General features: G+C 36.2%; 3 protein-coding genes across 8 annotated transcripts; 1 reads left to right on the top strand and 2 right to left on the bottom strand.

Moving 5' to 3' along the window:
* Positions 1–13,769: 13,769 nt before the first annotated feature.
* LOC112199984 (putative B3 domain-containing protein At2g27410) lies at positions 13,770–21,633 on the top strand. 6 transcript variants are annotated; one of them, XR_005808980.1, is made up of 5 exons: positions 13,770–14,192; positions 14,531–14,719; positions 16,981–17,149; positions 17,380–17,436; positions 17,858–18,264. XR_005808980.1 is itself a non-coding variant. In XM_040517325.1 (5 exons), exon 5 carries the CDS (start codon positions 20,482–20,484, stop codon positions 21,517–21,519), a length of 1,038 nt encoding a protein of 345 aa, XP_040373259.1. In that variant the 5' UTR covers positions 13,770–14,192; positions 14,531–14,719; positions 16,981–17,149; positions 17,329–17,436; positions 20,151–20,481; the 3' UTR covers positions 21,520–21,633. The 6 variants fall into 6 exon arrangements, 2 of the variants coding, with proteins under 2 accessions (XP_040373259.1, XP_040373260.1); XR_005808979.1 differs by having other exon boundaries at positions 17,329–17,436; XM_040517325.1 differs by lacking the exon at positions 17,858–18,264 and adding an exon at positions 20,151–21,633 and having other exon boundaries at positions 17,329–17,436.
* Positions 17,588–19,342, bottom strand: LOC112199983 (ubiquitin-conjugating enzyme E2-17 kDa-like). Its single transcript, XM_024340982.2, has 3 exons — positions 19,202–19,342; positions 18,781–19,003; positions 17,588–18,018 (listed from the first exon to the last, which is right to left on the bottom strand). Exons 1-3 carry the CDS (start codon positions 19,210–19,212, stop codon positions 17,788–17,790), a joined length of 465 nt encoding a protein of 154 aa, XP_024196750.1. The 5' UTR covers positions 19,213–19,342; the 3' UTR covers positions 17,588–17,787.
* A 93-nt stretch (positions 21,634–21,726) lies between the features above and the next one.
* Positions 21,727–23,239, bottom strand: LOC112199981 (ethylene-responsive transcription factor ERF062). The gene has a single exon (XM_024340980.2). The coding sequence runs from the start codon at positions 23,211–23,213 to the stop codon at positions 22,005–22,007; it is 1,209 nt and encodes a 402-aa protein (XP_024196748.1). The 5' UTR covers positions 23,214–23,239; the 3' UTR covers positions 21,727–22,004.
* Between the last annotated feature and the right edge of the window lie 415 nt (positions 23,240–23,654).

Below are 23,654 nucleotides of genomic sequence, written 5' to 3'. Positions count from 1 at the left end.
TAGGTTAAACTGGTAACCTACAACAAAAAGGGAAGTGGTGGACACTATGTCTCAACGCCTATGCATGCTTGACCTTAACTAATCTGCGGACTAGGCACGAAAAATCGAAAAGCCCAGGGAAGAGCATTTGAAAACCGTTAGAGTGAGTGGATGAAAAATAAATAATTTCGATAAATTAAAGAAAAAAAAGGATTTAATGCCTTCCCAATTTTAATTTCAAGATAGAGATAACTAGAGGGAAATGCTGAGTAGTCATCTCATGCCACTTGGAGCGTACTACCGACCAAGTGACGCATCGAAGGGTTTGCCTACCGGAATATGAGGAGGTGATGGCTACAAAGTACTGTTGACTAACCATCTCATGTCATCTGGATGGTATTGCCAACCAGATGACGCATCGGAGGGTATTACCGACCGGAATACTATGAGGCGATAGTTAGAGGGTACTGCTGACTAACTATCTCATGCCATCTGGAGGGTACTTCCGACCAGATGACACATCGGAGGGTACTGCCAACAGAAATATATATTTTTGGGGTACTGTCAACCAGGTAATGCATGCATGTTTACCTCCTCAATTATATAACTCTAAACTCATAAATTCATAATATTTAAATCTCTATTTTCTAAAAGAAATTCTTGATAACTCAATAATTCTCATATTATTTTCTTAACACACACGCACACTACCACCTGGGCTAACCCCAAGGGTTTTGTTTTATTTATTATTAATACACTTAAATTATTTATTTTCTTTCTATAAATTAAAAAATAATATAAATTCAAAATTAGATAAAATAAAGAGAATTGCTACAAACGTGTTTAAATATGGCTAGATAAAAAGTTATATTGACTAAAAAAAATAGCTAGCTAATGATGTTTACGCCTTTAATTTCTAAAAGTATCATTTAATGTAATGATGTTTACAACCTTCTACCCGAATCAAAATTTATTGCACCATTATTATACATATGTTGTAAATAGGCGACCACCCTTGCTATCTTGGAATGAATTCATCTTCTAGAAACTATGAGTAGTACAACCGGAATCTTAAAAAGTAGTCATCACTACGAGAAGTGTTTATATTTTTGGAGATTGTAAGGACGTTACCATAATCTTCTACTACTACATCATCATGAAATCCAAAGTAACCCTGCGAGGCCCATTTTAGAAGAAATTTCACAAAAAAATTGGTGGAGCTTCTCCTAAAAGTGGACTACCCAAAACATCAAACTTGTAAACAAAAGAAACACTTCTAATAATCCTCAATATTCCAAGCCATTCTCAACTTTTGGAGCCTACATGCTCCCTACAATTCACAACCAACTCCATGATCAAATAAAATGAATATATAACATTGGACCTTCTCAAATTTACAAATACATAAATGGTTGGTAATCAGAAAAATCTTGATGAAATACTGAAATAAGATACGAGTATGTTAAACGGGTAACCTACAACGAAGAGGGAAGTGGTGGACACTATGTCTCAACGCCTACACACGCTTGCCCTAAACTAATATGTAGACTAGGCACGAAAAACTGAAATGCTTAGGGAAGTTGAAAACCGTTAGAGTGAGTGGACGAAATATAAATAATTTCAATGAATTAAAAAAAAAAAATTAATGCCTTCCCAATTTTAATTTCAAAATACGAGATGACCAGAGGGAACTGCTGACTAGGCATCTCATGCCACTTGGAATGTACTACCGACCAAGTAATGCATCAAAGGGTACTTCCTATCGAAATATGAGGAGTCGATGGCTACAGGGTATTGTCAACTAACCATCTCATGTCATCTGGATGGTATTGCAGACCAGATGATGCATCGGAGGGTACTACCGACTAGAATACTATGAGGTGATAGTTAGAGGGTACTGCCGACTAACTATCTCATGTCATCTGGAGAGTACTGCCGATCAGATGATGCATTGGAGTGATTTGCCGACCGAACTATATATTCTTGTGAGTATTGTCGACTAGAATATTGTCTGGATGGTACTACCGAGTACTGACCAGACTATTACCTGGAGGGTGCTGCCAACCAGGTAATGCATGCATGTTTACCTCCTCAATTATATAACAGTGAACTCATAAATTCATAATGTTTAATTAAATCTCTATTTTCTGAAAGAAATTCTCGATAACTCTTTTTTTTTACATTTAAATCAGAGGATCAAAGGATTTCTCTCTTACCCCCATGGTGACTCGAACCCAAGACCTGAATCCTAGGTAGTGGGTGCTCTAACCACTGAGCTAACTCCACATCGTCACCATGATAACGCAATAATTCTCATAATATTTTCTTAACTCGTCCACTTTCCGAAAGTAATTTCTCAACAAATCAATAATCTATAAAATGATTAAAACTTCCCTAATTTACTTATACACAACATGATTCATAATAACTCGATTTATGAATAAATCTTTCGGAAAGGAAAATCAATAACAATTTCCTAAGTCATCAATAAATCGTTAAAATCATAATTCATGAAACTTCAATAAATTAACTATACTCAATCAGTAGGCTATCGAAAGCATAATTCAAGAAATATCGTTAAGTTATATATAAATTGTAAAATCAATACGATAAATTAATATTCAGAAAATAATACTGCATGCATAATAATTTAAGAACAAATGTCCACTAACTCAATTGCGGCTATGCCGGCTGTTCAATGAATTCCTTCTCAAGCTCAATCTACACATTGTCTTGAACAAAATGATATTATGAATTACTATTTTTGAGAATCAAGAATAAATTGACAATAATAAAATCGAAACCCTAAAAATGATAATTCGTTGAAAGCTCGAAATCATATCGGAATGAGCTCAAATTTCATAGGTTATGTTGACTCAATAACTATAACAACTTATCGAAAAATGGAGTTTATCCAACGGTCGGATCTTCCTGAATCAAAACCTAAATTTATGAAACTTCAGAAATTTGTAGAGTCTAGAGTTCATTGTATGACTACCAAACTATATCCATATGGTCGTAATGATAAGCTCTCTGTAATAGGCCAAAACAGAATACATAAAATGGCAGTCACGCAGCCATAAGAGGCTACGCATGGGCCCCACGCACAGCCACCTCTGACCCCGAAATGGGTCATGATATTACATCACCATGATCCTCTCATCATCCCCAACAACTTTCTTAACTAACACAAAATCAGAAACATATTTAGCCTAGATTTACCTTTGAAATTTTAGAACCCGAAATCTTCAAGGAGTCGATTCTCCCACCTCTAAATGAATTGGGCAACAAGGTGGATACTGGGATGATCAATGCATCAAGGGCTTCAAAACCTAAGTGGTGGTGTCGCCAGAGATGATTGGAAAATGGTGATCGAACCGGGTTGCTGCAACACAGCACCGAGGTGAAATTTGCTTAAATTCTCTTTCCTCACAGTGGTGTAGCTCGAACCACGTCTATGGGTTTGTAGAGGAGGAAGAGGCAGTCTGAACAGCAACGGCAACATGGCCTGGGGTGGCCAGACAGCAAAGAAATTGCCGAATTTCTATTTCAGGTCTGGTCAATATTCGGGTTGTGCTAGGGAGATTTTGGAATTAGGATTCTATGACCAAAATGGAAACGTTCCGAAAATGAAAATTTTCCCCTTACATCTTGTTAGTGAAAAAGCCACCCTCAAGTATAAAGGGTACAAGTAATAGTATAGGGATTTAAGAAAGGTTCTCGAACCCACTAGGATTGGATTTATTTCACTAGCTAAGGTGTGAACCTAAGGAGAGCTAGAATATGCAAATGTACAATCACGAACCTAGAGTCACAAGGAAATCTAGAGTATGTGCAAGATGGAGTAGTGATTTGATTTTGGTTTTTTAATGTAGTTTTGAATTGAAAATAACTAGATGCACAAATGTAAACTAAATTACTCTAAACTAAACTAGTGATCAAATAGATGAAAGTTAGGACTTAGATTGTTTACCACTAACCTCCTTTGCAAGTATTGATGCATTTCAATATAAATGATGCTTTCGGGTATGACAAAAGACATGCTCCTTTTGTGATAACAAGCAACCCCTCTCTGGTGTAGTACTTAACTACTTAATTCATGCAGTTGAATCCAGTTAGGTAGCTAGTGCATTACCCTAAGTGCATAAAGTTTGGAGATGAAGAAATCATGCAAACCAACCAAGCTTATCTCTAAGTGATTGTAATTCACAACCCCTACATGCACACCTAGTGTGCTTTCATGCTTTAACACTCAAAGGTTACCAAGCTCTAAACATTATACCATGATATGGCAAACACACATACTCAAAGTGGTAAAGTTTAAGCATATGCATTCAACTCTTGAACTAACATGTAGGCATATTAAAGAAAATTGCATCACATCATATTATAACATCAATTCATACAAGATTGGCTAGGGCTTTCAACCCTAGCCACAACAAAGTAACTACTCCTCATAATCATACAAGTTAGCATCAAATCTATAATATACATCAAGGTAAATTAAAGAGTTAAAGAAAGGAATGAACTAGTTGAAGCTTGACAAATCAATGGCTAGCTCATCCCTTGTTTTCCTCCTTCAATGCTCCTTGAATCATCTTTGATGGTGGAATAAATGGATAATGAAATTCTTGTTGATGATGAATGAAATGGTGATGAAGATATGATGCTTCTTTAGCTAACTTTTATAAGTAGTGATAGAGTAGTGGTGGTGGTGGTGATAGAGTTTGTGGTGGTGGAAGATGATACTTGTGGTGGTAGTTCAGGAGGTTCAGGAGTATGGATATTATGAGTTTGGATTTTGGGAGGTAAAGATGAAGGTTTTGTTGTGGAGATAGAGAGAGAAAAAAAAAAGATATAATGGGGTGGAATGGGTGATGCTTAAGGCCGCGTTTGGTTCGCGAAAAGGAAAGGAAAGGAAATCAATTACTTGCTCTTTCCATAGGCATCGGAAATTGCAATTCCCAGCAATTTTTCTTTCTAGTGTTTAGAAAGACTAGGAATGTAGTCAGAATACACATTTTAGTTTCCATTGCAGAGATAGTGCAAAAATCATACAAACAACAAATACAGTTGGTTATATTAGTAAATAATGATTTTGAGTAAGGACAATTTAGTCATATAATTTTGCAAGTGGGTCGGGCCGTGGGGGGGGGGGGGGGGGAACTAGTTTCCTCCTATTTTTCCTTTCCTTTGGGAATCATTTTTCCTTCACAGGAAAACACAAGAAAGGAAACACTTTCCTTTCCCAATACCCAGATTCCATGAAACAAACACAGCCTAAGAGTGTAATGAAGGGATGCTTATATACAGAAGAGAGAGATGTGTAAAATGATGAATGAAAGCAAAAGAGAGCAGCACAAGCATTGTTAGAAGCATGGAGGTGAAGTATGAGAGTGATAATAAATCCTAAAAACAAGGGAAAAAGGGTATGGAAGAGATGGAGTAAAAAAAAAGGAAAGTAATGATAAGCTATGAGAGTGTAGAGTAGAAAATATGACTTAGGAGAAGAGAGGAGTAGCTGCTCTCTTTATTGTGCATGGGAAACATGAAAATGAAGAGTGTTAGGGTGGTTTTCGGTCACCAAAATCAATGTGGCAACAAAAGGAGAGAAGGTGCATAGGGATGCCTATTATCCAAAGGATAATATGATGGACTAATCTTGCCATAATCTTGTAGGATTCTTCTAGGGCTCTCCTTGATAATTTCAGCATCATTGACCTTCCAAAAATGCAGAAGAAATCCACCCAAAGAAGGTTCTCGGTCAAACTGCCATGTTTTGACTAGAATACATTTTCTTTCTCTGAAACTTCCTTCAATACATTGAATCTCTACCGAGAATTCGGAATTAGCCTTTGACTTCTTCATACCGAATGTTCCTTGATAAGTGTAGATCATCCTGATAAAATTTCACAGCTTAGTTCAACGTAGTTTGGCCAGAAATGCTGCTGGAATCAGTACAGGTCCAGTTTTGCAGTTTTCGTCTTTTAGTCAGAAAATTGGATCAATCTTTTGAAGGTCTTACACTCCGAATAGCTCATGGACTCCTCATAAGAAATGATGCTTAGGATGTCAAGAATGGATCTGGAAAGTTTAAACTCATTTGGAGTTTGTTTGATCAGGCTGCCGTCCCTCCTTCCTTGTCTAGCTCGCTTTCTCCTAGCTGGAGTAGGAAAATGTGCTAAGGTTGACTTTTTAGTGCATTTCCATGCTTCTCCATCATTTCCCAGCATGATAAGAAAAACATAATAAATATATATAAATAAACACAAAGGTTAAGCAAAAGTACAAGATTAAGGGAATAATGGAATTAGATTAGTTAACATTAAATTGAACTTTAGAACAAGTAATTTTTATGTTTTAGGGCACAAATATGTATATGAATTATGATCCAACACATCTCGCTATTTATAGTAAGTTCTCAGAATAGTAACTTTCTGTTTTTCAGATTGTAACTTCTTCATACGAACTCCGATTTTAGTGTGCTGCATGTCCATGAACTCAGTTTAACGCGCTCTACAACCTTTCAAAAGGAAATTTCCTCAAAAAATGACCCAAAAATTAACTATTGGTCCCCTAAATGATCGAAACGAAGGTAAAAAGTAAGATTCTTAATTATTTTTCGTCCAAATGACCAGTAAATAAGCAAGTTTAGGTATGAGGCATAACTATTACTTGGAATTTCATTATTGATGACTTCACCTAGGTTTCAACTATAGACCTACACCATAAAACCTTTCATTGGTAATTCAAATTGAGGTAACATTCTCTTAAAAGCTAAACCAATTATCAAGGTACAAACGATCGAGGCACATACATGCCAAATATGGATACTTGTGCAACAATTAGAGTATTAGACCACTCAAGTAAAACTTTTGAACTAGAGTGGCTTCACCTGGGTTTCAACTGGAGACCTACACCACGAGACCCACGAAACCTTTGATTGGTAATTCAAACGGAGGTAGTATTCTCTAAAAAACTTGACCAATTGTCAAAAATCGAATATCGAAGCACAACATACTTACTGTGAATAACTAAACCACTCACTTTTGAACTAAAGAAAACAATAGTAAAGCCCATGGGTCAATAAAGTTTGGGCTAATAAAGCCCGCCCACGGTCCACCTTTTATTTGGCCAGTGATATGTGAAATAAAATTAATTTTTATTAAAAATAATTTGATTGAGTTGAAAATCGAACCCAAATTTTTGAATTTTAATATTTTCAAATATACCAAATTAAATAAAAAAAATTAATAATATGTATTGCTTGATAAAGAAAATCAAATCTAAAGTTACTATTTGTTTGTTCAAATGAAATGATGTTAATACATTTAACATACTTATCTAATATGCTTCAAATAATTAATTTATTTCAAAAATGATATTTCTTTTATATTTTTTCTGGGCAGGGCTGAGCTGGCCCTATACTTTACTAGAATGGGCAAGGGCTGGGTTGACCCAGGGATTCAAAAGTGAAGCCCAAACCCTATCCTATGTAGGGTTGGGCTAAGCTCGCCCATTAGCTTGCGCAGGGCCATCCCATAGCCTAAAAAATAGGGCTGGGCTTGGGCATGCCCATCGGCCTACTATTGATTTTACAGGCCTAGTAACTGAGAATTTAATTGTCAGAAAGACAAACACAAGTTATGAAATATAGAAACACAAGGAGAGCTTCTAATGAGGACTAGTTGAGGATTTTTTTGTGTGACTCACTTTTCGATCATATTTTTACAAATCAATCGTGAGATGTTTAGATATTCATGTGTAGATTATTTATGCAATTTTTCAACCAAATTAAAAATGGTTAAGACATTCATAATCGTGATTTATCAATTATGAACATAAAACATATTTGGTTTATCTATTGATTAGATCTAGTTCGATACCTTCATAATTAGCAATTTGGAAGAAAATTTTTAGAAGTGCTCTACTCATGCATACATAAACATCTAACTATTGATTTCCTGTAATATAATTAAAAAGTAGGTCTCCAAAACTGTTGATTAGAAAGTCTTCATTAAAGTGGTCCTCATTAGAATGGCTCACTAAGAAATACGTACAACATTATAACTTTGAATAGACCACAATCGGTTATTCCAATGCATTACAATCTTTTGCATAATTAAAGGGGTCCGGATCATGGGACACCATATTTTACACATCTTATGAACCATTAGATTTAAAAACTTTTAATGGTCCGGATTTGTTGTTTGAATGATGTCAACAGAACACCAAGTGATGTGGAATATGACATGACATTACATATTTATAAGAAAAAATTATAATTAGATTAAACATTTCTTTAATAAAAGAAAAAACAAAAGAGAAATTTTAAATACACATCCCTAATCACTTAATACACATCCCTATTATTTTATTTTTCAAATTAGATTTTGTAGGTAGGTTGAATGACCAAAACAGACATCCATACATTAGAAAGAAAGAAAGAAATGGTCATATTTTCCTTATATAGAATAATTTATGCATAAATAGTTAGATAAACACAACAAATTTCTATACATGTCCTCCTAATTTAGTACAACAATAAAGTTAGGAACTATCTAATTTAATTTTTTCTTAAAAAAATTGTAATTAAATGAGGTTAGAAGCCATACAATTTAGAATTGCAAAATCAATGGTATTAAATGTTTTTAAAACGGATCGTTTTACTCCCTTTTTTAGTTAATTTCTTTTTCTTTCTTTTTTCTAAGAGATATGATTAATCCATTTATTTTCTAATATAAAACATTACGGGTGAAAAAACTTTGTAATTGTTAATTTGTTTGGCCCTTCTAATGACAACTTTGTAGTTCTACCATTGGAGAGAAACTAGTGATATAGCTTTGGTTAAATGTTCAACTCATAATTTTATACTTGATCAATATGGTGTTTGGTGGATGAGAACTCAAATAATATAAAACATATTTATATGCATCTATTTAAAGGGAACAATAATAATTCTTTATGGATTTCTGAATAAGTAACACAAGTAATCAATATGCTCATTTAAAAACATCAATATACTAGAATAGACTAATCATAGGATATTTCATGATTTTTGAGATTAAGGATATTTTAGGTACTTTGGGTTGTGTATTTAGTAGAATATTAGAATGAGAAATTAAATGGGTAGTGTATTAAGTATGGAGTGTGTATTAAGTAATTAGGAGTGTGCATTTAAAACTCCTCAAAACAAAATCTATTGCTTATATAAGAGTAGTACAGAACACGATGAAAAGAAAGAAAAAAGAAGAGTAGAAGAACAAATGTCAAATGCTAAAATCTTCATCTCCTACAGAAGACCCGAAGTCACGAGTCAATTGGTGTTGGTTCTTCATGGTTTCAATTACTGGGAATTGCAAATAGAATCTCTCAAGAGATGTGCTAAACTGAAACATCTTGTATTGAAAAATTAAGTAAGAATGCATGTCTTTAATTCTCATTTTGATTTTCAGTTACTGGGAGTTCCTAATATCCTAATATCTATGTAGCTGTTAGAAGGATTCTACTGAATATAATGGTATTGAATTTCTTATTTATTTGCAGTCCTTTGTTTTCATTCATAGTACACGCTTTTATACATCTTTTGGAATATTTTTCAACCAAAATGCTTGAAGGAGCTTGGGAATTTGTTTCCTGTGCCATTTTCCTAAACTGAATTTTTTGAATTGTTTAATGAATTTGTAGAACATTACCAGTACAACCATGGATTCTTCTCTCCATGTATCGTCTTGGTAATAATTAAAGAAATATTGGAACCCTAGCCGACCTCCAGTTCCCTGCCTTTTCCTCCAAAATTTTCTGACAGCCTCCATCCTTGATTGGCTTTAATTACCAGCACTCAATATTTTATCGAAACAAATATCAAAGCTCCAGGCCATGAAAATATCGCATTTGATGATAGTGTTTGGAGAAGATGGTATTCTTTTTAGTGTTTGGTGTCTGGTTTTTTGCAATTTTTTTCCTTTCTTTTTAATCATCTTCTACTGTTCTTGTATGAGCAATAGATTGATTTTGTTTTTTCCTTTAATAAAGAAAAGTTCAATTTAATTATAATATTTGATCGAAAATATATATGTCATGTCATTTTACACATCACTTGGTATTGTGTTCACATCATTCAAACAATAAATTCGGACCATTGAAAGTTTTTAAATCTAATGGCTCATAAGATGTGTAAAAAATTGTGTAAATACGGTGTCCCATAATTTGAACCCTTAATAAAGTTTTCTTCTTTAAAAAAAAACATGATAACTCTGAATTAAATTGTCTAAGTTACCTATTGGAAAGACAAGAGCAAAAAACAAACATAGCTACAAAAATGGGAAAGTCAGGAAAGTGTTTTTATCATAGGTGAGGTCTAAACTTTCTCGGACCCCTGTACTTCCAAAACCACATCATTAAGTTGCTTTCGTCCATATTCAATTATTCCTCTGTTAAATGCAGGGGTAAATAAGATATCTCACTCAAATTAACCACTAAAATGATTGTTATAACCTCATCTGACATGGACAAACACATTTCCTTACTTTCTATCTTACTTTCCCTCCAAACTCTTCCCCCTAATACTATTCATGTGAAGCTTTTCATCAAATTTTATCTCTAATTATTGTCTCCTGATAAATAATAACAATATCCAACATTCTGACATTATGTTTTTTTGAATAATTTTTATTGTTTTTTTTAAATTAGCTCAGAATTCAATTAGTTTCTAATAGGTAAAATTAAGAAACAAAAAAAAAAAGTGATTATACAACAAAGTATTCTAGAAACGAAGCATAAAAAATTAATTACAATTCTAATTTTAGTGGTCAATTTAAGTGAAATGTCTGATTTACCCCTATATGTAACGAAAGAATAACATAATATAGACGAAAACACCTTTTAATGATGTGGTTTTAGAAATCAAGGTATCATTCTGTCCGGTCCGAGAAACTTCAGAACCCATTTATGATAAAAAAAAAAAAAGAGTTTTTCTATTGGAACCTCCAAATTTACTCACTTGACCTCTATGCTTTTTACACCTTTTATCAAATTTTCAAATACTAAATTTACTCACTAAACCTCACTAAATTTCCTCAAATAACCTCACTCATATAATTTGCAAATAAATTATTATCTTTAAAATAAAAAATTTAGTCATTTCAATGATTTAATCACTCTATAAATATTAACTAAATCTACATTTCTTAATCAAACTTGAGTTTCAAAATTTAATGTCTAATCAATAAGAAAATGCCATGAACTATTATGTTTTTTTTTAAAATTTTTTTTTCTATTTTAGCTGTGCAAAAAAAAAAAAACATTCGTTTTTTAATGTTTATTTTTTTTTATGTATTTTTTGTACCACATGATTAATAATTTAAATATTTTTAGGTTTTTTTTTTGGTTTTGTTTTTGCAAATATAATGGATTGACTTAGATTTAGGTCATAAATCATAAGAGGATTTATTTTGTTTTCCCTCACCAATATGCTTTCAACATATATATCATACATTTTTATGTCACATGATCTTAACCATATTTTAAATTCTTATTAAATATATATGAATGCTTTAATGAGTATGTAGTGAAATTGGAAAATAAAAATAGATAAGGAAAATAATAAGGAATACAATCTAATATTATTGAATTAGAAAGTCTATATAAAATAAATATAATATTTTTTGGTATAATTATTGTCCTTAATAGTCATTTTATAGTAGGTTATATATGTTATTTAATAATTCATAATAGAGTGAGGTCCAGTAAGCAGATTTGGAGGTCCCAATAGAAACTCTAAAAAAAAAAAGGGTCCTTGCCCAAAAGCACCAAAATGAGCCAAACTTTTCCCACTTACCCTAGCAACAGTTTTTCATTCCCACTAACCCAATTTTAAGAAAAATGACTATTTTGCCCATAACTTAATTAAAGAATTACAAGCCTCTGCCACTCTTTCATTTCTCTCTCTGTCTCTCCCCTGGATCTCCACCTCCGGTCTCTCTCTCTCTCTCTCTCTCTCTCTCTCTCTCTCTCTCTCTCTCTCTCTCTCTCTCTCTCTCTCTCTCTCTCTCTCTCTCTCTCTCTCTATCTCCCTCCCTCTCCCTCCGGTATCCACCTCCGGCATGACGAACTCCGACAATTCGCGACGAAGAGCAGACTGCTCTTCACACCCAAGCAATTGCTCAGGACACCCAAGCAATTGCTCAGGACACCCAAGCTCTATCTTCTCGCTGAATCTGTCGAACACCGTGTTGCAAATCGAACACCTCGCCCTCGCGGTCAAGATCGAGCTTCTGCACTGGCCAATTCTCATTCGGCCCTGATCTCATCTTTGCCTTCCGCTGTTGCAACCATATTCGCTGCACGAGCTTTTCCGGCCCAGCTCCAATTCACTCACCTTCGCCGGAGTCGATCTGAGATCGAGATGCAGACTTGTATTGGCGAGAACATAACACACTGAAACCGAAGTTTTAGGCATCTGCCACCGCCGGCGGTTACGATCAGCTACGGCGCGCGATGGACCGGGAATCATCGACCCTGCCTGACCCAAATTCGGCCGAGGATTCCCTGTCGGATAGCTTGTCTGATAGCATCGTCAATGTGGAGGTGCCTAGAGAGGAGGAGGAGGACGGCGACGTCGTTTCGACCAGCGCTGCCGCGGCGGAGGAGGAGGATCTGTCCTGGAGCTTGGTGGTGCTGACGTGTGAGTCCTCCGCCGAGAGCGGCGTTTGTGACGTGCACCTCATCGGAACGGCACATGTTTCGGTGGTAATGAGAGATTCTAATCTGATTTGGTTACGGAATTCGGAATTTTTTTTATGGAATGTGTTTGATTTGTGTATTGAAGCTATGGTGTTTGGTTATAGGAATCATGCAGAGAGGTTGAAGCAGTAATAAGTTTTTTGAAACCAGAGGTGCTTATTGAGTTGGTTTCATTGTTTGAATTGTTTATTTGATATCAATTACATGAAGTTTCAGTAGAATTTTTGGTCTTTGTGATGAATGCAGGTTGTTTTCAACAAAAAAAGTCATTTTTTTTAGAAGAACAAAAAAATAATTGAGCGTACAGCATAGAAATCGACTATTAATATCCATTAATATTCATATTAGGGGGGCCAATAGACGTCTATTGCCCCAATAGACGTCTGTTAAAGCGTCTATTGGGGCAATAGACGTTTTGAATTGATGTAATCTTCTCGTTCTTTTTGTTTAATCAAAGTTTTATTTGTCTAAATCTAGGGAGATTAGTTTCTATTTCGGCGATTGAAAAGTTCTATTGGAGGGCAATAGACGTTTATTGGGGGGCAATACATGGCTGATAGATGTCTATTGGGGGGCAAAAGACGTCTATTAGGGGGCAATAGACGTCTATTGGGGGGCAATAGATGTCTATTACCTCTCTATTGGGGGGCAATAGATGTCTATTGGGGGCAATAAACATTTTCGGTGAGGTTTTCAGAAAAATCCAGAATCCGGCGGCCGGTGACCGGAATCCGGCGGTCGGTGACCGGAATCCGGTGATCGGTGACCGGCTCCGGCGAAGTCTCCTATGGTTTCTCTCTCTTCCATTTTCTCTCTCTCTCTCTAAGTAACAAAAGGGGTGAAGGGTAAAATGGTATTAAAAAAAAATTAAAAAAAAAAAAATCTTAATTGGGTATTAGGGAAGACTTCCTTAGAGTGTATTGGGTAAAAGAGAATTAAAAAAACTTAATGAGGTTAGTGGGAAAAAAATCCCTAGAAATAGGGTAAATGGACAAAAACCCAAAAAAAAAATCCTTTGAACCGCACTGCAAGAAGGGCCACACACAGTCCTATTCCAAGTTCCAACCTTTTGTTGCCAACACGATGGAAATCCTACTCTCGCTTAGAAACGCGCGAGGAGTTGACCAAGAACATAGTCTGTTCACAAAAATGTCTATGGCTCTGCGTCGTTACCTCTTCGGTGGAGCGAATCACATCACTGCCCATCATACTCACCACCTTCTGAAACCCAAAATCGGATATTGGGCGCCATTTAATCACAATGCTTTGGTCCCCCCACTTGTTCTTCATCAACGTTTCCACTCCTCCATGGATCTTCCGCCTCTTCTTCTTCTTCTTCTTCTGCGGCAAACCCAAATTCAGTTTCACTATTATTATGTGGTGGCACTTGCATTTACAATGGTGCCCGGATGGATGATTGGATTATCAGACTCGCCCAGTTTGCAGTAGACCAGTACAATCACAAAGAGGTTTCCTTTCTTCTTTTTTCTACAAAAAGTTGATATCTTCATGCCAATTTACTGGGTTTGTTCAAAACCCAGTTAAAGAAAATGGTGGTTGTTACTCGTGTACAAATTTTTCCATGCGTCCCAGTGTGTTTCCTGTCTTATGGGTTTTCATTTCTCAGGATCATTTCAGTTGCCAGTTTTCTTTGGGTGTTGTTTGTAAATTGTAGTGTAGGTTTGTTAGTTTTGTCATTTTCGTTCTCTTAATTGGGCTTTAATGTCATTATAGATTCTGTCTCTGTTTCTGGGATTGCAAACAGTTTTGTTTATGGGGCCTTTCTTCTTTTGTGTCATGTGTGTAGAGTAAGCATCTGTGAGGGTGGTGGGGGCAAGCCGCACTATGGTTTCTAGCATGTTGTACCATATTACACTGGAGGCCATGAATGCTATAGGCCTAAGATTTACCATGCAATTATTTGGATTGCAATATTAAAGAATTTCATGGTGCTGCTTGTGTGGAAGCCCCTTGTCTACTCTTGGGGTTAAGTCTGGTAAGTGGATTAGTCCAAAACTGTTTCTTCTCAATTTTGATCTTATGTAATTTTGGTTTTAGTTGCTACATTTCTTTATCAATTTTGTGGCTTTTTCTTTCACTTGATTGAGGACTGTTGTGCTTTTCTCAACATCTTAGATTTTTAGATGCAGTGCATTTGTATGTTTGCCAAAAAATTGGGGGAAAAGGAAATGAAGTTCTTAACTAATCGTCATAGATGTTTTAAGTTTGTATTACCCTTTGCTTGACTTGGTATATGATATTCTGCAATTTTTGTTTTCTTCCAAGTTTATGAAAATTACTTGACTTGGTGTTAACAGTAGAAACTAACTTGCATACATAATCTTTGTTTTCTCTATTCTCCTCAATTCCGAAAATGGAGGGAAATTCGCCCCAAACAACTTTATTTGGACAATACAATAGGGTAAATGCAACTGTTCATTTCTTCATTCTTCACACCTATATGTTCCAGATGTAGGTTGATCTTTTAACAGCATACATTCTGGAAATACTTCTTTGTTTCTGTCTGAAGTAAAGAGGCAAGAGATGAAAAGAAATCAATCCCAGATCTTTTGCTTTGTCAGACAACCAAAGGAACCAGCTAGCTGTAGAGGCAAGTATTGCATGTGTGGAACATGCAGCATATCAGCCCCTCTTTGTCTATCAATTACATAGACCAGGTGGTCTAGTTGCCCTGAGCAAGAAGTTGACCTGATGACAGGCATCACACAGGCCTAGACCGTATAACAAGGAATTAGTTTCACTGTGAGCATAAGAACTGGCATATCTGCCAATAGTCTTGTCTGGTCTTTGCTAATTCCCAAGTTGCACCTATTCTGATGCCCAAGTTGACGAGGGGAACTTAGATATATAGAACAATGATGGCAGAAGGGTTTGTGCAGTGTCACCATCCTATAAGAGCATTTATAAAATTCTGCATCTTCAGTTCATGTGCAGAAGCGAATTTTACCATCCTTTAGTTAGCATGCTGGCTGTTGAAGGTGTTTTATTTGATCTAGGATTTCAACACCCTCAATTCTTAACTTTTGATTTACGAATGCATATATGGGGAAGCATGCAACTACTGTGGCCTTTTGAATTTCACTCATTAATCCAAGAAACAAAACGATTAAGTGTCACAGACATCATACTTGAGGGCTTGAGGCCAGTATGGCTGCACTCTTGTGTCCATATAGCTAAACTAGTTATTACTTGCAAGCCATTTTGTTTTGTTTTCCTTTATTGAAAGTATCCACCTCAAAGTTGGTTGCGGTATAAGTCATAGTACCTGCACAATCACTTGAAGAAGTCGACCTACACAGTCTGTAAGACTGCCATATCTTTAAGAGATTTACCAAGTAATGTCAGGCTCTACAATTTTATAGAACAATTTAATGCGTAAACTATTAACAACACTGACTCTAGAACTTCCTATGATTTGCCACAGCTTTGTGCTACCCCTAGTGAGTTTTTTAAGTACAGTTTTGTCCTACGTAAGCTCTGCTTTTGTTTGGTGGTTCTCAGGGTAGTCTTCATTAGTGTCTTATTAATAGCGCACTGTTAATTTTCCTCCTCATGTGTCACTTTGTCTTGAGGTGAAGAATTATATAGGTCATTCTAGTGGCAACAACCACAATAGAGATATAGATCCATATGTAAAGATCTGTAGTAAGGCTTCTGTAGGTATGTACTGCGAATAAAGAACACTAGAAAGGAAGGATTGTTGACTTGGGCAACAAAAGCTGTTGACCAAAAAACAAAACAATGAGTTTGTTTTTTGTACTGCTGCGTTTTTGAGCCAGCCATTGAAAGAGCTGAACTACTATAGTTAAAGCTGATACAATCTAATAATCCATGATGACCGTTCACTGTGCATTTTTCTGAAAAGATGAGACTGAATAAGAAAAGAGCAGTTATAGTACATTTGATGGATGTAGCATTATCTCAAGCTAGATTGCTAATGAGACATTATCCTGAAATTACTCAGATTGAAACTCCATGAGAACCGGTAATGAAACTAAGTAATCTAACACTACCCTTTGAGCTTTGTTTGTATGCTTTAGGGATCACATAAAAAAAAGTTAAGGCTATCTGTGCCATACGATTACAAAATTGAGTTGGTTCAGCAATAGAACTATTTGATGCTTATTCCTAAGTTTTACTAATGTTGGTTTATAAAAGTGAGTGTGTGTGTGTGGGTGGGTGGTTTACGTGAATTGCGATTTGACTACTCTTTTCATAACTTATTTTTTTATGCAGGTGATTTGAAGTTGCATGAAGCTGCTATGTATTACAAGAATCAAGCAAAACAAGATCGCTTCCTCACTTGAATTTATGAAGCCTACATTTTTTGTGCATTTGTGTCTTCATTGGCTATCTAACCTTCAAATATCTTTGATACACCTGGCGCATTGCACTCATATACAAGGTGAGCTAGCGAGACAAGCTTGTATTAGTTTCTAACGTAACAGCCTTCCTCCTAACATTCAAATACACACAAATGAATAGTGAAGTCTGGATGAGTTATTTTGTTACTGTAATTATGACCTGTGATGTGATGAGTTAGATTGTGAAGCCTGCCTACTGGTTATTTTTCTTGTACATTAGGATAGAGAGCTGTCCACTTTCACACCCCCCTCTCACCTATTGTGTCAGCAGCCACCATTCTGAAGGGATTGGAAGCTCAAACTCTAATATGGAGAGCCTTGGAGCGAGGTAACTCTATTGAAACATGTCATGAATGGAATGCTTTTTGTCATATATTTCATGTTGCTTTTGGTCTAGTATGTTGCTTAAATCTAGAAGTCTAGCAAATAAGACCCATACCTTCTATTCGAGTTCAGAATCAGTTAAGAGGAAACATATGAAACCTTTCTTCTTTCTATTTTTTAAGTACCAAACATTCATTTATGGGTGCTGTAATCTAAGTTTTGACCAGTGCCGTGCTCCAAGGCACCATGTCTGTGATATAGATGTCATTAAAAGGAAAGGGAAGCCATTCAAAATTCCAACCACCATTCCATATTTTCCTGCAATGCATGCTTTGGGATTAAGACACTCAAATGTTCATTCACTAGCATATTTCCTAGTCCATTCTTTCGCCAATTTGTTGAATTCCTGTCTGTTTGTTTTGAAGACTTCGGTGCTTGGATTGAGAGGGTCCACTGGATTTGGATCATTAAGAATTGAGCATATGGAGAGCAATAGGCTCTCAATGGTCTGGACTGGGTTCCATTGATCTTCTTCTAAAATGTCAATGTAAATATTGCCATCTTCATCGATGTTTGGATGATAAACCTGCATAAGACCAACGTAGACAGCATAACATCCATAAAATTAGTTGTTAGAGAAGGATAGAGGTTGCAAGAATCTATTATGGGAGTTGAAAATAAGCTTTTGAATGTAAGTTGGGCAAGTATAGTAGTTGATGCAGAATGACAAAATACTATTGGAAGCATATTGTGGCTAGAGATAGAAAGGTTTGTATGCTCCTATGAAAATGAGAAAGGAAAAGATGTAGTATGAAGGTTTCCTTTGATGCAACCTGTTTTTGAAAGTTAGTGAGTAGTGTTCTGCTAATTCCACTTTATTATTATTATTATTATTATTATTATTATTATTATTATTATTATTATTATTATTATTATTATTATTTATTCATTTTTCTTTTTAATTTTCCAAATAGCATACACCAGTGAGAGTAAATACTTAATTTTAGTTTATGATGAGTTGGACTGAGAGAAGGTGAACACCAACTAACGAGTTGCACCTGATCAACTTTAAACTGGATCTGGTTTTCATTTCAGCTCAAGCTTAAATAACAGTAGAGTAATATTAATATGTGAACATTAGTATATTTAATTACATATCAAATTTAATCTGTTGTTGACTGACTTGACTAAGCATGTATTCTGTCTCATTGATATTTGGTGATGTTTGTTTTTCAATTCCTCTTTTCTCATTCTATTTTTTTTTTTTTTTGGGTCAATTTTCTATTTCTTTTAGAAACGAGCTCCATATGTTTTATCACGATATCAAGGAAGATGTGTAAATAGGTACCTTGGTTAGGAATTTGATGATGGGAGGCTTGGTTGGATAGTCGTCAGGTAACTCGATGGAAAGAAAGAAGACGCCTTCTTCATAAGGAGAATCTGGAGGCCCCATGATAACACCTTGCCATTTGAAAGGGTCTTCAAGCTTTACTGGTCCATAGCTGCAGTGAGTTGGGAAATCTGCTTTTATGAATCTCTCCCTTTGGTATATCCAGTGGCTTGCAAGTTCTCTGTCTTTCATGAGAGAAGTAATTTAGTATGGATCAATCATAGGATCTCGTCTATATAGCGATGAGACCGTGCTTAGGGGATTGTGCGTAATTCGAACGCAACTCCCCTGTAGAGCTTGTTCATCAAACAGTGGATTATTCATCCTAAAGTCATCATTTCATTGAAAGAAATTTAATGCAATAAGTGAATGTTCGTACCGATCTGCCATGTTATGTGTGTGCCTGAAAGATGCAGCAGAAGCCTGAACAGAGCGGACAATGCTTTGAAACCACAAGAATTAGATTCTATGGAGGAAAAAGCAAACCAGAGGGAATGAACAAATATTGGAAGTGAAAATATTCAAGGTCTTCGAGCAAGTCTAGGACCTCCTTAACTTGTAGACCGAGCTATATGTCCTTTTTATGTATTGGTTTTCTTTCAGCTTTCCATGTAAAGGATTAGTAGGTTCCTATACGTTGCTTGACTTCATCTGCGTTAATCTTACGAATGTCTTGTTTCATGGAAGTTATCCGAGGGAACTTTCATATGCAATTTCGTTGGAAAAGAAGACTTTGTTGACCAATGAAGGTTTTGCAATGACTCGTAAAATAATGGTCATTGCCTGATTGGTAATCTTACGTACTGAAAAGTACTGAAGAGTGGACGTGTTCAAAGGCTACTTTTTTTGGTGGGATAAATTACGGGGGTTTCACTTGGACCTCAACATATTTCCACAATCTAAACTCCACCTCTCCCATACGGAAATGAAAGAAAAGCGGTTGATGTTGTTGAGGTGATGATGCGGTGTGGCCGGTCCGATCAGAAGACCATGGAGTATGGCCACAGGAAAAACATTTGAACGTGGGTGAATCACCAGTAGACATTCTCGAATGAATTGGGGCAAAAGAATAAATCAATGAGAACTTTAGTGCGAAATTTATAAATTGCTCAACTCTAGTTCCAAACTTATAATGGTTCGTCTATTGTATATTAATGCAGCAACGATGCATCTAGACTAGTTTAATTCAGAGTAAAATAACTTCATGCATTGGTAGACTAGTTAATTTGGGGCTCTACTCTATTTATGTATTTACTAGTCTATCTTTATATTGAATTAAATTTACCTTGATATACTGGTACACTTCTGTATTATAAAACTTCTCACAGATTTTATGCAGGGTGGGCTTTGAATTGTACGACACAATTTAACAAAGCCAGATGGAATCAATTTTGGAAAGCAGTGTTAAGCCCAAAAGTTCTTATTAGTAATCCAAATCATTATAGGTTTAGCAATCGTTTGCTTTTACTTGATCAACGAGGAAAAGGCTTTGGTTTCCTATGGGTTTCCTTCATTACTCTCATCTCTTATAAAAGAACATAATGTGACTCCCCATAAAATTTGACGAGTACCTCGATTTCAAGCGGCATTGTTGGATCATCTCAGGTGTTGAGTAGTACTGGGTTTTTTTGACCATTAATTGAAAAGAGTTAAAGATCGATGGGGATCAGCCTTGAAGATTTGAAAAGGAGAGAGTATAGCGAGTCTTTTGATGAACTTTTAGCAAAAGCTAAAGAATTTGCAACAGACCGAGAGGAAGCACTTGAAATTTTGAGAAATTGGATTTTGTATGATTTGAGTTGTAGAAAATCCACAAGAGAAGAAAAAAAATCGACTAATATTGATCCGAAGGAGAAGGCTGAAAATCGACGTGACAGATGCAAAATAGTGATCAAGAAGATGAAAGCTAGCTCTACGAAGCCATGCAATGATATAAGAAAAGATCTGGTCCCTTGCAATGACGAAGATGAAGAAGCTTCCCATCCTTCTTCTTCAAGGAATAATGATCAGCAGATGAAAAGGAAGCATAGTCCTTATGCATGCTGCTCCAAAATTAGTGAAGATCAAGATAAATGTTTCAATAAACTCAAAGAAGCTTCTTCTCCTCATTCTTCTACAAGGAAGAAAAGGAAGAGCCAAAGTATTGAAGATCAACATGCATGTTACTATACGGTCTATAACTATGCAGGTAAAGCTGGCAATTTGATGAACTTGATGGAGACGCAGAAGAAGGTGAAGAAGCCACGAGCTTTACCATTTGATGGTCCACCACCAGAGTTGCCTATGGATTTAAGAAACAAGATCGAATCCCTGCATGGCTCCGAGCCCAAACTAGTAATACAGAAGGAGATTACAAATACTGATGTGAACCGTCATCATGATCGTCTGAATATGCCGAGGAACCAAGTACTGACCATGGACGTTCTCAATGAACAGGAGCGAAAAAAGGTTTTTGAACATGGTTTGGAAGTGAGAGTGATACAACCATGTCTAGAAGAGAGAAACTTACAGTTAAGGAAGTGGAATTCGCACAACGGCGGCTATTCCTATGTCTTAAACAGTGGTTGGAAAGATGTTGTTAGTAAGTGTGAGGATCGTATTAGGCCTGGTAATACAATTCAGGTTTGGTCATTCCGAGTTGATGATCGCGGAGAGGTCTGTTTTGCCCTTGTGTGCCATGGGCCAACAAAACTGTAACAAGATGAAATTAGCATTTTCCTAGTAGATCACGAAAGTCAAACTCAAAATCTCTCATCAACAAAAGGAAACTTACGCCACTATATCAAATTGCGATCATTATTGTTATTGAATGAAATTTCGATCATTATTGTTATTGAGTCATTGGCATTGCCGCATCATTTAATACATTTCTTGCCATACCCATCAGTTGCCAGAAAAAGAGGTCCACTTTGCATTTCACTATTCAAAAAGATGTATCAGTTATTATTGAAACAAAATATGTACATTCTAATTTAAATTTCAAAACTGAAAACTTATGCAGACCTTCAAAGTGCAAAATAGGCAGTTGAGAAACTAAATTAATAGGTTCATATATATGTGAGCAAAAAAGAAAAATGCACACCTCCATAAGGAAAATCTTTTGAGCAACAAAACCCAACTCGAAGAAAGTAGAAGAAAGAAATGAGTCATCTTTTGAGAAATAAGCACAACATGGTTATGGATTAATCAGAGACCAGAAGAGCATCCCATATCTTGTCCATGTCCAAAGATGGCATTCTACTTAGCTGAACAGCATCCATATCTGATGATGATATTACATCCTGGCTTTTCTTGCTTTCAAATATCACCTGATCAGATCCAAGCTGCCACTCTTTTCTTGTAATTTGGTTTTGGCTGATCAAATTACTATTGATGATGGAATTTGAGTTCTTCTGATGACGATCATCGGCTGATGAGTGCTTCTTCTTTTTTGGTGATGGAGGTGATGTTGAAGACGATGACTCCATAATATTCGTCTTCTTATTTGCCTGTTGTGATATTGCTAGTTGTAACTTGGCTTCAAGCAGGGCAGCTGTAGTGCTTGTACTCCCATTCAAAGCATTGGCCTTGAGTTGATGTTTTGAATCTGGAAAATTCAAATGAGCATATTCGCCTCGGAGCATATAGGCAGCAGTGTCATAAGCACTTGCAGCCTCCTCAGCTGTGTCGAAAGTCCCCAACCAAACCCTTGTTCTGTTTCTCGGTAATCTAATCTCAGCCACCCATTTTCCCCAATGCCTTTGCCTCACTCCTCTAAATAGCTTTTCTTGTGACGATGGGATTGGTGCTGATGGCTGCTTCTGTTGTTGATTCTGAAATCTTGATCTTCCACTGTACTTCATTGGCTGTGTTTTCGTCGCACTTAGCCAGTAATCATTGAAACCTTTAGATGGATTGTTTGCTAGAGTTTGACTGATTTTGAGCCATTGATCAAAGCCTGGTTGACAGTGCTCAAGGTGAGGTAGAGGAAATGAGGGGCTTAAAGAGGAGAACATGGACTCATCACACTTTTTGGTTGATGATGGATCTAAAAGGGTTGTTGGTTCCTGCGAAAGTAGAGTTAAATTTGGGAAATTTGATGGCTTTGATGACAAGGAAGCTGGAGAAGTAGGTGGTTGATCAGAAACATGAGCTTTGTTAAGCACAGGAAATGTTTCAAGGAAATTCACAGGGACAACTGGATTTGTTTTGTTTATCAAAGTGGAGTTACCAGAAACTTCATCTGCTGAAGAAGAAGTGCTAGACTCTGGTGACAGTGATGATTTTAATCCACTGACTTCCCAACTGGCCGGATCACCGAGAAAATTCGATCCGGTACTACTTGCCATTCCTGGAAAATATGGCAACTGCTTTGGGATGAAGGTTTCCATCTTGGGAAACTTATCATCCATACTGAAAACTATGCTTCAAAACTGAACAAGCAGAGAATGACATATAAACTGTAATGCAAATGAACGCAATGCGGTATATATATTGACACTAAAGCAATGAAAGCTTCAGCTCCTCATGTGACTAGTATTAGAATATTAGACAGAACCTACTTTATGTCCAGAAAGCAAAGTTATTATCCGAGTCAGATCTGCTTGGCAAAAAGAATAAGCTCTTCCACACAAATTCGTGCTTCCCAATATTCCTGAATGTCCATTGCAACTAATCAGAGCCTGACAGCTAGGGCCTCTTACTGGCTCACCTTCCACATGTAGGGTACATGATGATCAGTGTATAACTGTATATGCATGCGGTGAATCTTCCTCCCCTAGTGATGGTGACTCCATGAAATGTTCAAAGTCTTGCTTTCAGTATCAGGGCACTATATGATCGATGTGGTTCAT

The sequence above is a fragment of the Rosa chinensis genome, chromosome 4 (genome assembly GCF_002994745.2).
Source record: "Rosa chinensis cultivar Old Blush chromosome 4, RchiOBHm-V2, whole genome shotgun sequence".
Classification (NCBI taxonomy): domain Eukaryota; kingdom Viridiplantae; phylum Streptophyta; class Magnoliopsida; order Rosales; family Rosaceae; genus Rosa; species Rosa chinensis.
The sequence above is the reverse complement of the archived record's forward strand: the minus strand, read 5'-3'. Positions and strand labels throughout refer to the sequence as shown.